At 44.7% G+C, this 16,553-nt stretch overlaps 1 protein-coding gene across 3 annotated transcripts in view; it reads left to right on the top strand.

Moving 5' to 3' along the window:
• DYNC2H1 (dynein cytoplasmic 2 heavy chain 1) overlaps window positions 1-16,553 on the top strand; it is a 1,560,829-nt gene that overhangs the window by 114,666 nt on the left and 1,429,610 nt on the right. For all 3 annotated transcript variants that reach the window (XM_086935265.1, XM_086935264.1, XM_086935263.1), the window contains exon 12: window positions 11,804-11,999. In XM_086935265.1, the coding sequence (XP_086791391.1) occupies window positions 11,804-11,999 (196 nt within the window). The remainder of the gene's footprint in view (window positions 1-11,803; window positions 12,000-16,553) is intronic.

The following is a 16,553-nucleotide window of genomic DNA, read 5'->3' as shown; positions in this document are numbered from 1 at the left end:
ACAAAAAAAAAATATGTGTTCATAGTTTTGTGGAAAAAATAGCAAAAAAAAAGAGTAAAATCAAGAATAGTGTATTTCGAGTTCTAAACAAAAAGACGATATTTTTTGTATTTTTTTAAAGCACATAGGTCGTCGATGTTAGTGTAGTCGATATATATGTCAAAGGTAATGTTATTTAAAAAAAAGTCGATAATGTAGTAGTCGATATTTAAGTAGTCGATATTAGTGTGGACGATATTAGTGTTGTCGATAAAAAAATATCGATATTTGTGTGATTTCTAGTTTAAGTATAGGATGACGATATTTATGTAACCGATGTTTTAGTGACGATATTTTTATCAGACGATATTTATGTTAACGATATTTGAACATGGAACCTACTCAGATGTGAGTCCCTTGCTCATTGCACCATCAGGATTCAAGCAAACCGGGCCGAAGACGGCTGTAATGCCAGAAACCGGTCCCCGGGAGCTTGTTTCCTTCCCAGTGTAAGAATTGGCTTTTGTAGTTTGGTTTGCCCTGTTCCCATCATGCACTGGGACAGGAACAGACTAATTTGCATACAGCCAGGTTCTGAAACTGGGATGGTGCAGTGAGCTAAAAAACGGTGTTGGATCTAGCCCTGATCTCTTGACTGGGTGAGAGTTTTCTGCTTAATTCAGAGACTCTGTCCCTCACCACCCCTTGTTGTAAATATTTTTGTCCACCCTAAGCGTGGAAGGGTATACTCAGATGTGAGTCCCTTGCTCATTGCACCATCAGGATTCAAGCAAACCGGGCCGAAGACGGCTGTAATGCCAGAAACCGGTCCCCGGGAGCTTGTTTCCTTCCCAGTGTAAGAATTGGCTTTTGTAGTTTGGGTTGCCCTGTTCCCATCATGCACTGGGACAGGAACAGACTAATTTGCATACAGCCAGGTTCTGAAACTGGGATGGTGCAGTGAGCTAAAAAACGGTGTTGGATCTAGCCCTGATCTCTTGACTGGGTGAGAGTTTTCTGCTTAATTCAGAGACCCTGTCCCTCACCACCCCTTGTTGTAAATATTTTTGTCCACCCTAAGCGTGGAAGGGTATACTCAGATGTGAGTCCCTTGCTCATTGCACCATCAGGATTCAAGCAAACCGGGCGAAGACGGCTGTAATGCCAGAAACCGGTCCCCGGGAGCTTGTTTCCTTCCCAGTGTAAGAATTGGCTTTTGTAGTTTGGTTTGCCCTGTTCCCATCATGCACTGGGACAGGAACAGACTAATTTGCATACAGCCAGGTTCTGAAACTGGGATGGTGCAGTGAGCTAAAAAACGGTGTTGGATCTAGCCCTGATCTCTTGACTGGGTGAGAGTTTTCTGCTTAATTCAGAGACTCTGTCCCTCACCACCCCTTGTAAATATTTTTGTCCACCCTAAGCGTGGAAGGGTATACTCAGATGTGAGTCCCTTGCTCATTGCACCATCAGGATTCAAGCAAACCGGGCCGAAGACGGCTGTAATGCCAGAAACCGGTCCCCGGGAGCTTGTTTCCTTCCCAGTGTAAGAATTGGCTTTTGTAGTTTGGTTTGCCCTGTTCCCATCATGCACTGGGACAGGAACAGACTAATTTGCATACAGCCAGGTTCTGAAACTGGGATGGTGCAGTGAGCTAAAAAACGGTGTTGGATCTAGCCCTGATCTCTTGACTGGGTGAGAGTTTTCTGCTTAATTCAGAGACTCTGTCCCTCACCACCCCTTGTTGTAAATATTTTTGTCCACCCTAAGCGTGGAAGGGTATACTCAGATGTGAGTCCCTTGCTCATTGCACCATCAGGATTCAAGCAAACCGGGCCGAAGACGGCTGTAATGCCAGAAACCGGTCCCCGGGAGCTTGTTTCCTTCCCAGTGTAAGAATTGGCTTTTGTAGTTTGGTTTGCCCTGTTCCCATCATGCACTGGGACAGGAACAGACTAATTTGCATACAGCCAGGTTCTGAAACTGGGATGGTGCAGTGAGCTAAAAAACGGTGTTGGATCTAGCCCTGATCTCTTGACTGGGTGAGAGTTTTCTGCTTAATTCAGAGACTCTGTCCCTCACCACCCCTTGTTGTAAATATTTTTGTCCACCCTAAGCGTGGAAGGGTATACTCAGATGTGAGTCCCTTGCTCATTGCACCATCAGGATTCAAGCAAACCGGGCCGAAGACGGCTGTAATGCCAGAAACCGGTCCCCGGGAGCTTGTTTCCTTCCCAGTGTAAGAATTGGCTTTTGTAGTTTGGTTTGCCCTGTTCCCATCATGCACTGGGACAGGACAGACTAATTTGCATACAGCCAGGTTCTGAAACTGGGATGGTGCAGTGAGCTAAAAAACGGTGTTGGATCTAGCCCTGATCTCTTGACTGGGTGAGAGTTTTCTGCTTAATTCAGAGACTCTGTCCCTCACCACCCCTTGTTGTAAATATTTTTGTCCACCCTAAGCGTGGAAGGGTATACTCAGATGTGAGTCCCTTGCTCATTGCACCATCAGGATTCAAGCAAACCGGGCCGAAGACGGCTGTAATGCCAGAAACCGGTCCCCGGGAGCTTGTTTCCTTCCCAGTGTAAGAATTGGCTTTTGTAGTTTGGTTTGCCCTGTTCCCATCATGCACTGGGACAGGAACAGACTAATTTGCATACAGCCAGGTTCTGAAACTGGGATGGTGCAGTGAGCTAAAAAACGGTGTTGGATCTAGCCCTGATCTCTTGACTGGGTGAGAGTTTTCTGCTTAATTCAGAGACTCTGTCCCTCACCACCCCTTGTTGTAAATATTTACATTAAAGGAGGCAGTGCTCATCTTAACACTCATGCATGTTCTGGTTTCCTTGCATTATTTATGTTGTTCACCATCTACAGAGGAGATACAAGTCTGAAGACATGGAGCACAGTAGTCTATGGGGAGGTCATTTAATTGACAGGATAAGAATAAAAGATTACTGTTCTGGGTAAATTGTGCTTAGTCCTGCTTGCCTACTCTTTCCTGCTTTCCAGTCTGTGAGAACCGTGCCATCTAGTAGTGGACCTGAAAGATATTTCCCAAAATGGTTTCAGCCATAGCCCTCTGCTTTTTTTTCCATGCATGTATGTGAACGCTATATGCAGCCAAGCCTCATTCCATGACCTTTTTTCAGATTTTCCCCTAGTCAGTGTGGACTTCTCCCTTCTTTTTTCATGCTCAGAGATTTTCTGCAGCATTGCTTCTTCTCCAACTGTTTGGATCTGGCCTGGAGACAGAATTAGCTGTCTCCCAGCCTCTTGCTCCCAACAATAATAATACATACAAAATCTTGCAATGCATAAAGCAGTTTTGAGTTGTGCCCCTTCTTTCATTGCTTTGTTGAAGTGTCTTTCACTTTCTGGTTCTGACCAAAGTTGACTTACATACAGTGGGTCACATCCCCTTCAAGTCACTGGCTTTACTGCCTGTGTCATTTATATTTTTAAAGAGCCCACATGATAGCCATTCTGTGGTTGGAGTGACACAGTGAGTGACGAACGTTTGCCTGTCTGGATTGGGAAGGGAGAGAATGAGAGGCAGATGAGTCGACCCTATCACCCCAGTAGCAGTTGCCCTGGCAGAGCGGCCTCCATAGACTCTCTCCCTGCATGTAGTTACAACTTGCCATCTTAGCTGAGAGGCCTTCCCAAACCTTTGTTTTTAAGTATATGCACAGAGTTAGTGAACACGTGTGCAGTCTAGTATCTTGCCAGAGTCTGACACCAGCTTTTTCTGGGAAGATCACTGTGATGCAATTGTACACTGTATGGTTAAATCACCCCACTGTGTTTGCAAGCAGGGGATGTGAAGTGGCCAGTATAGCACTATTGCTGGTGTGACTGTCTCACTGGTGGGCCAGTATGAATCTTTTCTACCCAGTGCCTTTTTTATTCAATGTGATTATGCAATTACCACAGCAACTACCCTTAAGCAAAGTGGGTATTACTGTTCCTGGAGCCACAAGAAAGAGGTAGACCTGAATCCCCTTAACTGATTTGCTCTGCTATTGTTTTGCTGAGATTTCCAGCAGTTGTGGAGGAAGTAGCTGAACCCCAAACCCCAGATGAGGATTTCCCACAATTAAGGCTTTTACTCTGCACTTGTGCAGCAAAGAGTTGAGTGGGTAGTTAAGAAATTATTTTGTATGGCCGATTGGTTGCAGAGGTCTTTTTGCACACTCACTTGCATGCCGCTATTGAGATATTGCTGATTGATAATTCAGTACGTGAATTATTACTAGGATGCCTTTGCACACCAGAGAAATCACATTTATGCATCAGGAGGGTCTTATTTTGTGTTGCCACTCTCCACACTCCCTTGGACTGGGCAAAATGGTCTCTCAAATAGCCAATTCGATTTTCATGAGGAACATTTACAAGCTTATCAAATATCTACATATTCTTCGATTATTCTTTGTGGGTCACTGGTCTCCTATACTAAATGCAAAATATCCCAAAAAATATATGGTTGTGTTTCCTGAGAAATATATCCTACACTCCGATCTAGTGCCAATTTAGTGATACTTTTGCATGGTGGCTTTTTTAGGTTTAAATAAACTGCACCATTATGCAAACAAGGCTTGATTAAGCCAGTAGATGCATATTTTCAATGAGTTAATGGATACAAATACTGGCATGCACCAAGGCTGTTTCCAGGAATTTTCACATTAAAGCCACACCTGTTGTCTTTGCTGATGTTGTTAATATTGTCTAGCTGTTTGACTTTTTTCCTCCGATATTCAGCTTAGGAAGCCTATGCTGGAGGTGTTAGCTGCAGTTTGCAGCAGGCTAATCTCATTATCTCTTCGTGTCCTGGTAGGTGAACAGCCATCCAGGCCACGTCTGTCCTTTTTATTCTGTGGTGTCGACAAGGAATTGTTGCCAATTATGTATAACAGTAATGACCCAATACTATAGAACACATAATACATTACTTTGTAGAAAAAGAATGAAAAGAGAGGTTCAGATTTTTGGAAACCAGGCACTTAATGAGGGTGGTCCATGAGTAAGCAAGACACTCTATTCAAAGGACCATCAACTCCAATTTGACCGTTAGCCTCTAATGCGAGGCACTGGTGTTTATTACCATACAACAGGGTGAAAGAACAAAGTTCTGTAACAGTTGTTTCCTGGTACCTGAACATTTGTTCTGCTGAATCCAATCGAAAGTGTTTCAGTCTTTGGAGCCAGTAGCCCTCAAGGACGAACATTTATCATCTGATAGAGACATCTAGCTGCAGATTACTTACCTCAGAATTTCTCTAGCATCAGATTGGATCTGGAAGATTTTTGCATGAGCAGTACCCCTGCACGCTGGTAGGTTGCGTCGATCGGCTCGGAGTGGCGTCGTTCACACCGGAAGTGGTGTCCACGTCACCGAGGGTGGTGTCTAAGTAAATACCATGATGTCATTCCGGTGACCACGACGCCAACGACGAACGCAGAGTTGACCAATGCTACCTATCGACGCGCAGCGGTACTGCTGAAGAAAAATCTCTGGATCCAGTCTGACGTCTGGGGGTAATTCTAAGGTGAGGAATCCATAACTAAGGTGAAGAATCCATAACTAATTTATGTCTCTTACAGATATATCGGTACCGAAGGTAAGTAACACATCTGTATTATATTGTACAGAAAGTCTATTGACTCTCTTTCTGCTTCCTTCTCTGATGTCCTTTTTATTCTTACCCCTGCCCAGCAGGGCTCTGCTCTGGGTACTCTTAAGCGTTACCTTTCTGCTCTGTCTGCCTTTTTGCGGTTGCCTGACCAACCCTTTTTATTTAGGTCCCCTATTGTGAATAGGGTTCTTAAAGGTCTTGTAAATATGTTTCCCCTCTCTCCTTTCGCTGCGTGAAGGAATCAGACACGGATACTCTTGAGCATTCAGAGCGCTTGGGTAAAGGCTCTGACACTTTCTAAAAAACTGTTCTGTATTTTAATTCCGATCATGTTGTTTTAAAATCGCCGCACTCACCGAATGTAAGTATTGCACAGTGTTCAAGCTCCCCGGTCCACCACCAAAAGTTTGGATTGAGTGGAGGGACGGCGAACCTAGCCCACTGAGGAAGTGATTGCGACTTCCTGCCTAGCAGCCAACTAGCGGCCAGCAGCTGACTCCCCTCACCCTTAAAACTCTGTTCTAACGGTCGCGCTGTTGACACGCTGCGTGAAGGAATCAGACACGGATACTCTTGAGCATTCAGAGCGCTTGGGTAAAGGCTCTGACACTTTCTAAAAAACTGTTTTGTATTTTAATTACGATCATGTTGTTTTAAAATCGCCGCACTCACCGAATGTAATTATTGCACAGTGTTCAAGCTCCCCGGTCCACCACCAAAAGTTTGGTTTGAGTGGAGGGACGGCGAACCTAGCCCACGGAGGAAGTGATTGCGACTTCCTGCCTAGCAGCCAATCAGCGGCCAGCAGCTGACTCCCCTTCTACCTATAAATCAGATGCACTTCCGGTCGCGCAGCGGGACGCGCGCAGCGGGTCGTGGCAAATGCAAGCCCGTCTGCGCCCGTTCGCCACCGGACGGGGCCAGGGGCCATTACCTCTGCCAAACCTACACCCGAACCCCTTAGGTACTCTAGAGATGTCCTTTTTAATCTCAAATCTACTCAGTGCTCTCAGATTACGCCCCTTAGCTGCTACCAAACTCCGTCCAAATGCCTAGGTTGCAATCTCACCCTCCAATCCTTGCCCTCTTCTTTAAAATTGGATACCTCGGATTTTCCGCCAATCTCGCACACCAACAAAAACACAGCCCCTATCCCTGAATTTAATTTTGTCAGCCTTAACTGTAGATCATTGCCGAAGCACAAAAGAGACATTTTTGACTTGCTCTCCATCTCTCAACCAGCTGCTCTATTCCTCACTGAGACCTGGCTGAACGATAGCTCAGGTCCTGACATCGCGGCAGCACTCCCAAACAATTACACCTACCTTGGAAGAAACAGGGTGGGTAAAGAGGGAGGAGGGATAGCAATTATTTAAAAAGAAATCTATAAATGTAAATGGGATGACTTATACAGAACTGTGAATCTGGTCTTTTTAAGCTTCTCTTGTCACCAAATTTTACCTTTTCTGGGACGCTTATTTACCGTCCCCCAGGACCAGCTAGCTCATGGGCTGCCTCTCTCCCAGAGCATATTGCTCCCCATTTGCTACACGCCACTAATTTTCTAATTATAGGGGATCTCAACATCCATTTGAATGAGACATCTTGCCCCACAAGCGCCAATCTCATCTCGGATTTAGCTGCGCTGAATGTCACCCTTCACAACTCGGGCCCCACACACAAAGCTGGCAACCTATTAGACCCCATTTTTTCTAATCTTGATACAATTTCATGTAAACCCCACCTACCGATTCCATGGTCTGATCACTACATGGTTGAATTCCAAATCACTATCCAGCGACCCTCCACAATCCAAGCAACACCTACCGGAACCAGGGTGGCCAGGAACTGAAAAAATCTAGACACAAACAAATTCAATCTGTGCTTAGACAACTCCAGGCCTATTAACACCATAACGAACATTGAGGAGGAAGAGGTCATCCATAGATGGCTCAGCTCAGCTGCCAATGCATGGCTCTCCCAGGATAAGGAGAAGTACAATCACCATCACCCACCCGCCACGTGGTTTACCGAAGCACTCAAAGTAGAAAAAACCATATGTAAAAGTCTAGAGCGACGGTGGCGCACTAACTATGATCACAGCATTAAGCTGCTATATAAATCAGCTCTAACCAAATATCATGCACTCTGCAACACGGCTAGGGCAGAACACGTCAACTTAACCATTCTGAATGCACAAAATTGCCCCAAAGCACTTTTTAAAGCCGTGCAAGAACTCTCTGGTGCCTCCTGCCAGCCCAAATCCCCGTGCTTGAACTCCACACAATGTAATGTACTGGCGGAAATTTTCATCAGTAAAATTGACAACATCTATTCTGACTTTGACAATGTAACACCCACTCCGACACTCTCGGAACCTTCCGAACTAATTAGCTCCCCTGAACATGACCCACAGAAAGACTGATACACTTTTAGCAACATGGAATCCTCTTAACATTTCCATACTCCGCAACATCATCAGTAGCATCAAATCTGGCTCCCCTATGGATCCAATCCCCCCTCAGATCTTACAAGTATTGGATACCCCTACCCTCAATTTAATTGTGGAACTACTCAACATGTCCCTAAGGGAAGCTAAGGTCCAGGACGCATGGAAACACGCCATGATAGTACCATTGCTGAAAAAAGCGAATGCTGACCCGCAATACCATCCAATTTCCGCCCTATCTCCCTTCTCTCTGTCTTTTCTAAAATTCTAGAAAAACACATCAATAACCAACTCACTAATTACACAGAGTCAAGAAAACTTCTCCACAATTCTCAGTCTGGTTTTAGGGCAGGATTCTCCACAGAATCAACTCTACTAGGTGTCACTGAGATCATACGTAATCAGGTCGACAAAGGGGAAACCGTGGCACTTATCCTGTTAGACCTAAGTGCCGCGTTTGACACGGTTTGCCACCCCATTCTCCTCAACACACTTTATTCCTGCGGCATCACAGGCCCTGCACTGCAGTGGCTCTCTAGTTTTTTATCCGACAGAACAGTTCAAGTCTTTTCCCCCACCTCCACTTCCAAAATACATGAATCACAATACGGTGTCCCTCAAGGCTCCATACTGAGTCCCCTACTTTTTAACCTGTATATCAGCCCCTTAGCCACAATTGCTGAACAAGCTGGGCTCACTATTTACTCCTACACTGATAACACCCAGCTTATCTACTCACTTTCTGTGAATCCCAATTCCAATTCATCCTCACTCTGCTCTGGACTCACTGACATTGCCAAATGGATGCATGACAGCAAACTTAAACTGAACGGTGGAAAGACCGAACTCCCCTTTTTGGCAACGACACAGCTTTGTGGGGCCCCCATCACTGGCCGCTTCAGATCGGCCCCCCACCCTCTCCTTCCAAAACTGCCCGCAACCTTGGCATTATTCTTGATGACCAAATGCCCATGAAGCAACAAGTGGTCAAAGTTGCCTCTACTTGTTTTGTCATCCTAAAGTGGCTCAGGAAGATCATATGGATGCTCCCTCAATCAACACAAAAAAACGTAATCCAAGCCCTAATGACATCCAGACTAGACTACGGTAAAGTCCTGTACCTGGGCGCTAGCAAGGAAGTTATGCGTAAACTTCAGGTGGTACAAAACGCTGCGGTTAGGCTACTCTGCAAACTGCCAAATAAATCTTCCACCTCAGCCTCCCTACGAAATCTCCACTGGCTCCGAGTCGAAAATCACACTAAATTCAAAGCCCTATGTTATATGCACAGAATCAACTCCGGCACTGCTTCCTTATACCTCAAAACCCTGGTACACCAATATTGCCCTCCCCGCCTCTTCCGCTCCTCCAATCAGCATAAGTTTCAAGTACCCAGGATCAAGCGAGCCAGAATGGGCGGACATTCCTTCTCATATATGGCTCCATCCCTTTGGAATTCTCTCCCCCTCCACCTTCGCACGGAACCCAACTACCTTAAATTCCGTAATGATTTAAAAACCTGGCCGTTTAATCAATAGTCTTTTATGTCCCAGATCCTGTTTTTTCCTTCACTCTTTACGTCCCTAGCGCCGGGAAACCTCCGGGTAGCTGCGCGCTCTACAAATATAATAATAATAATAATATTAATAATTATGCCTCAGTGGGGCCTTAATTTGGTTCTCGCTTTCTTAATGTGTACTGCTTTCGAGCCTCTTCATAATTGTCCCCTCTGGCTGCTCACCATCAAGACAGCCGTTCTTGTGGCAATAACATCTGCTCCAAGGGTGAGTGAGCTCCAGGCTTTATCATCCAAGCCTATATTCCTTTCTGTTTTTCACGTAAATTGGTGCTTCGCACTCGGACCTTTTTTTCTGTTGAAAGTGGTAACAACATTCCATGTGGACCAATCCATCACCTTGCCCACTTTCTACGCTCCTCAACATCCCTCAAAAGAAGAGAAGCAAGTCCATTGTATGGACCCAAAAAGAGCATGTTGTTCCACCTTCACCGCACATGAGTGTTCCGGGTGGATGACTAACTCTTCATGGGGTATGTTGGAGTGAAGAACGGTCTCGTGGTACAGAAACAAAACTATTTTGTGCTGGGTCGTTGTCTGTATTAAAATTTGCTACGCACTGACCAAGCGGCAGCCCCATGAGGGCTTAAGGGCTCATTCCACAACGACTAAAGCTGCTACCACTGCTTTAGAACATGGAGTCCCAGTCCAGCCAGGTAGCAACGTGGGTGTCCCTGCACACATTCACCAAACATTACTTCCTGGACAGTCAGGTCCGCAGGGATGGGCATTTTGTCTGTTCAATCCTTCAGGACTTTCAAGTTTAGAATTTGTCTGCAGCCTACCACCAGGCATGGTATTACTTGGGTATCTATTCAAAGGTAAGGTATCTGCGGCTAGATGTCTCTGTCAGATTAACAAGTAACTTACCTTTGGTAACGCATTATCTGGTAGAGAACAGATCTAGCCGCAGATTCTGTACCAATCCACCCATATTCCAAGTTCTGCAGACAAGTTTCTAGGGTCAGGGCTGATCGCTTTCAGGGTCCTAGTTTGGACACATCTGTGTCAGTGCACTTCATGGCTCCGTGCCTCTGGTGTGGAAAGTCTTGAAAAGTAACTGACATCAGCCTGCCGAGTTGATGCCTATATAGGTGACGCAGACTTTGCTTCCAGAACGGTCATCAAGCGGAGCCGATCGATGCCCCTTACCGGCACGCAGGGGTACTGCTCACGCAAATATCTTCTGAATCCAGTCTGACTCCTTGGAAATTCAAAGGTAAGGAATCTGCGGCTTATCTCTATTAGATAGTGCATTAGCGAAAGTAAGTAACTTGTTCTTTACTCAGAGGTACCATTGCATTGGGGAGGCTATCTCATTTTCCAGACTTTGTTGTTTTATTACAGGGTTGAACTTGTCTGTTATTTTTGCCATGATGACTCTCATGTATGGCACCAGAGAATTCCTCCCAGGTTGCTGTGATCACTCTGCAGGATTATACTAGGGAGTTGAGGGATCCTCTTCTGATGGTCTTCTTCACAATAAAGCACTTACTCATGACCCATCGTGCTCCAGAAAGCTTTTCGCCCCTTGATGGAGTCCAGCAACCACCCAATGCAGGCAAATGTGGAAGTGTGCCAGCTCTGTAAGCAGAAGATCATGCAGCATGAAAAATCAGAGGAGATTAAGATCCCATGTTTCTGATTCTTTGATACAGAAGCATCATCAGAACAGTCGTGGGCAATTAAGATGTTACATCGCAAGCGTCCCTCTGGCCTACCATCATAATTGGTCTTGCTGGTGCCACTGTATCTCTTCCACTTTCTCCCGAACAGCATATTTTGCCAGGTTTTTCCTGGTGAAAAATGCTTGGGGAACAGAACGCTAGGTATGGTGTTTCTGTAAATTTTGTAATTATAATTCAGGCTGATGTCCCTCTTTCCACCCGAATCAGAGTTACAAAAGAAATCTGAATGATGACTGTAGTTTTCAAGGAATAGAAGAGCTTAGTACAAACTGATGTATGCCGTAACATAAGCAATACAGTATCCTAGTTTTGGCACTGACAGAGTAACTGTTTGCAAAACCCACCTGTTAATCCAATCTTATTTTGTATTTCATATGAAAGTAACATATCCCATCAGATTTAGCTAATATTAGGAATATGTACCCACAATATTACTAAAAGCACATTTGTTGTATATTTGTTTGTCATTTTAGCATACAAGCTAGTAGCAACGTTATGGAGTTGGACCATTCTGATGGAGCTTTGAAAATACATTACTCTGATCGCTTAGTTACTCTTCTGCGTGAGGTCCGTCAGCTTTCAGCTCTTGGATTTGTTATTCCTGCCAAAATACAACAGGCTACCAAAACTGCTCAAATGTTCTACAAGCAAGCAATCATCCTTAAACAGGTATGAAGGAACCATAATAGTTAATATATCCTGCATTAGTTGTAAATGCTTTATTACACTCAGAATCATGGTAAATAATTGACCTTTGTTGCATTTATTATCAATACTTAATTTATTATTCCTGACCGTTGGCTATTCTCTCAAAGCAACCTAGCTCTGCTGTCCATGAAAAAACTACCTGCATTACCCTTGGGAAGTTGCAATCAGGCTAAGGCTGTTAGACCCCTGTTAGACCTCTGTCTGTCTAGGTTTATGAGTTGGCCATTGTCCGCACTAGAAATCAGCCACACATCCAAGTAATGATTAGTACTTCAACAGAGCTGCTATCAAGGGGTGTGTATTAAATAACATTAATTATGAAAGCCTTTATTACCAAGACAACTCCTCGCCTAGGCTATGCTTAATAAAAAGAGATTAATCCCCAGTTGACAACAATTGTATGGCACATTACAACCTGATCACAGAGGTGTTTCTGTGACCAAGCAGGTCTACTCCCTCTGGGTAGCTAATCTGTCACCTATTCAAAGGTATCATAATTGTGCCAAAGATACAATGGAGTGAGGCTAGTGATTAGATGAATATTCTGGGTGAATGTGAAGGGAGGTTGACAACTGTGACTTTCTGAGTCCTCCAAATGGGTCAAGATAGAATTGTGGCCTTCCTAAGCTCTCAAGGACTGCACATTTAGAAGGCCTAAGTATTCCTCTTCCTGAAAGCTCGAGGAAAGCGCAATACCTTACAAGAACCATGTGCTACCCTGCTCTGAATAGTACATGTGGAAGTTGTTAGGTGCCTCCTTACGAGGGTGCCCATTAGGAGGGAAAAATGCCATAAGGGTCAAAAACCTTCTTGGCAACTTAGTACCTCTTGATTAAAGATGAAGATTAAATCTAAATTTAACAACATGGTACCAAACTCTTCCTGGCATCCGGGTAAGGCAGAAAGGATCAAATAAGGTTATCTAAAAGTAAATCCAGTAGAAGTTCCAACTGCTATGAAAAAAATCAGGATCAAAAATAGTAGTTATGGGGTGAAGAATACAACAGAAAACAAGAGACAAATGTGTTGCGATGCATCCATCACTTGGAAACGAATTCTTAGAAATGATTCATACAAGAAATTATATAATGGACAAAGTATGTACTTTATCTTGGATTGGTAACCTCTGATAGCATTCTAAGGGCAGACCCCCATCTTGGAAAGGGCAGGTTATAAGGGTTGTCAACACCCCTTTCCTGAATCTCATCCCCCCGGTTTGACACAGAAAGATTCCCAGATTGACATCTTTCTCCCAGCGTCGACTTCCCCTCTCCGCACGCTGCTCTACATGCCTGATGCGCAACGTGACTTGCAGAATACCCCTCTGGGTGACTGTGAGGACAGAAGTGAGATTGTGGTCTAGGCACCAAGAACATTTATCCATGTGCTGAGCGCAGCAACTAGCAGCAAGCTGCCTAGAAGTATTAGGGACACTCTGTCCTCTTCTGTTTGTGTATGTTCTCTGGTAACCTCTCACCACACAAGTAACTGCATGCGCCCCTCTGATGCTCCGGGCTTATTGTGGTGCCTTTAAACAATTCTGCAAACTAAAAAAGGAATATGAATTGGAGAAACATCTTTCTAAGCATGCAGAATAGAAGGATGATCTTTCCATTGCACCAGACATTGAAGACAACCTTGAAAACTCTGACAATTTTGGTTGCCCATATACCTTGACGGATAGATGTCAGACACAAATCAATGATATTGATCAGCAACATTAGGTGTCAGTTTGGATAAATGAAAGATTGAATGAGTGTCTCACATGAGAGGCAACTTCAAGCTCACGGCCATAGGACTCATCTGATGTTTTATTACAAATGGACCCAAAACATTTTCTTTAAATGTATCTGCATATGTATGAAGCAGAAGAAAGAGAGAAGAAATTCAGACCTTTTCTCCAGGAGCAGTGAAAAATGTGTTTGAGTTATCAGAATATTGCTTGATTTTGACCTTAGAATGGTGTAAACCTTCAGAAACAAGTTACCTATGCTTTTGAATGTGATTTAAAAAAAATAGTGGCAGCTAGAACATAAGACTCAATATGAGGAGAAGACTAAATAACTCATGGATGAAATACTTCCATGCAGATGAAAGGTGAATCATTGGTGACACTATGGTTTCCATTATTATAAGAGAATTCTGAAGTTGGTAAATAGAAATCCCAAATGTATTAAGTTGCATTACAGTTGTACCATAGATAATGCTCCAGACTTTACTTGGTTTGCTCTGCCTATTTGAATGGGAATCATAACAGAAGTAAGAGCTTGTTCAACACCTAGTGCCTAACACAAAATTCTAAAAAATGTGAAAGATGTTACATTTCTAATAGTATGAGACAATCTATGAAGATTGTATGGGTGGGACAAGGACTGACAAAGTGGCCTGGCACTAGTCCAGACCCAACTCTAGAGGACGATGCACATAGCCATGGGTTGGAAGCAGATTAGGTTGGTGGGATGTGGTTTGAGCATCGACCTGCCCATAGCTCAAGACCCGCACCCAGGGCCAGTATCCCTCTGCAAGCAGCAGTGGCTCATTCGCTAAGGCGTGAAGGACTCGGTTCTTTGGACCCAGCGGTGCCAGGGCACAACACCTGAAACCTTCGTGGGTAACCTGCTCCGGCGTACAAATCACAGAGACACGGGACACTTCCTTCGGCGTCAAAGAGTCAAGGTTTATTTACTGCAGGGAACACAGAAGTCACAAGAAGTACATCGAGTGTAGTTCGGGGAGACTGCTTCAAATTGTATTTGTGGATCGCTCCTTTTATACAGTTTCTACCCATAGGATAACATGATACACAATAGTTTACAACCTGGTTCCCACAAGTCGCTCTCAGAGGGGTCGCTTAGATCACTTTGAAACACACAAGATCCGGAACATAAGTGCGGAAACATTTGGCGGTTCCCAACTGTAAAAACCCATCTTCCCACCATTAGCAAATTCCAATCAGCAGTAAAGTAGATCGAAACAAGAACGAAGACAGGTGCAGAGGAAGACGGAGACAGTGGGGAGATCGGAAAGGGTGTAAAAGGGGAGTGTCGAGAAGCACGAGATACAGGCATCAAAGGGACGTGCCTAATGAGATGCACAACTGAGACAATAAGCCCGTGCGGCAAGATGAGCCTCGAGCGGCGCCATCTGCCTTACAGTAGCATCCCCCTCGTCATAAAGACACTTTCAAAGAACATGTGTCTTCCGCAAATATCTTGGGAGTCCCAGGGTCGCGAAGCGGACAGCGTCCGTTCGCTGGCTACTTGAGGGCAAGAGACAAAATGGATGCCGTATCTAAGATGGAACCCGTGGATACAGATGACAAACCCACATAACAAACGAACGGTTTAAGTTAGCACAGCGAAACTGCGCACACTTGCTAAACTCGTCATTTGCGGTTCATAGATACTAGACTCGACCATATTCGTGTGAGTCGAAAACACCACTTACAATTGTCACGGAACCTCAGACGCTCCTTTTGCCCTCATGTAGGCAAGCACTAGTCGGAATCATACTCGATATTCATCAGACCATCAAGATGTCGTTGTAGCATAGCTCTGTCCAACCGAGTCCCCTTGGTAACAGATGGTTGTCTCATACACGTTGTAGCACAGAGGCCACATAAGGCAGGACCACACTGCACACAAAGGCAACACGTGAACAGGAACACTACCACAACCCCGATGATCGTCAGAATCTTCCAACCCCAAGTCGACACCAGGCCCCAAAACCAACCAAGTAGCGTCCAATCCCCTACATCCACGTGTATGGATTCGGAGATCTTGTGCAACTTCGAGATGGCTTGATAGACAGTAGGAGCATTATCAGGTATGAAAATGCAACAGCTCGAATGGATCACTTTACATACCCCACCGCGATCTGCTAAGACAACATCTAAAACCATACGGTTTTGTAATGTCATAAGTCTCTCCGCCTGAAGTTCTGTGGTGATATTACCAAGGGCACTGGCAGTAATGTTAGCTGTCGATTCTACCACTCGAGTCAAATGTCTCAGGTTCCTACTATTAACCATAGGTCCCCAAAACGGGAGGAAACCCTTGAAAAAGTCTCCTGCCTCTTGACCGGCAGTATCCTCTTCACTAATTACGCCTCGTACAACTCTAGTCTTATGATAATCGGCATCTACAGTAAACGTCGGAGGCAACAGATTTGCAACAAAACATGAGCCCATGAAGTCTGCGGGCAACCATGTGTATGCACGATCATGACAGATGAAGTACGTACCCTTGGCAGCCAGAAGCACAGGGATCGGGGACATTGACAGAACGTAACTTTCAGTGCAAGCACTTACTCCAAGTGAGGCTTGCGAGCCACGACCCACAAGACAAAGATTACCAGTGTGGGGTACGACCCATATTGGAGACGAGCTTTTAAGCTGCTTTTCATTAGTGAACGTACTATATTCCCCTTTATTCGGTGCCCTATAGGCTTGTACCTCTGCCTTAGGGATGAGATAAGCATCATAGATCTCATCTTCCAAATCTTGTATTATCATCG

The sequence above is a fragment of the Lissotriton vulgaris genome, chromosome 8 (assembly GCF_964263255.1).
Source record: "Lissotriton vulgaris chromosome 8, aLisVul1.2, whole genome shotgun sequence".
In the NCBI taxonomy this organism is placed as follows: Eukaryota; Metazoa; Chordata; class Amphibia; order Caudata; family Salamandridae; genus Lissotriton; species Lissotriton vulgaris.
Note: the sequence above shows the minus strand (reverse complement) of the source record. Positions and strands in the feature narration are given on the sequence as shown.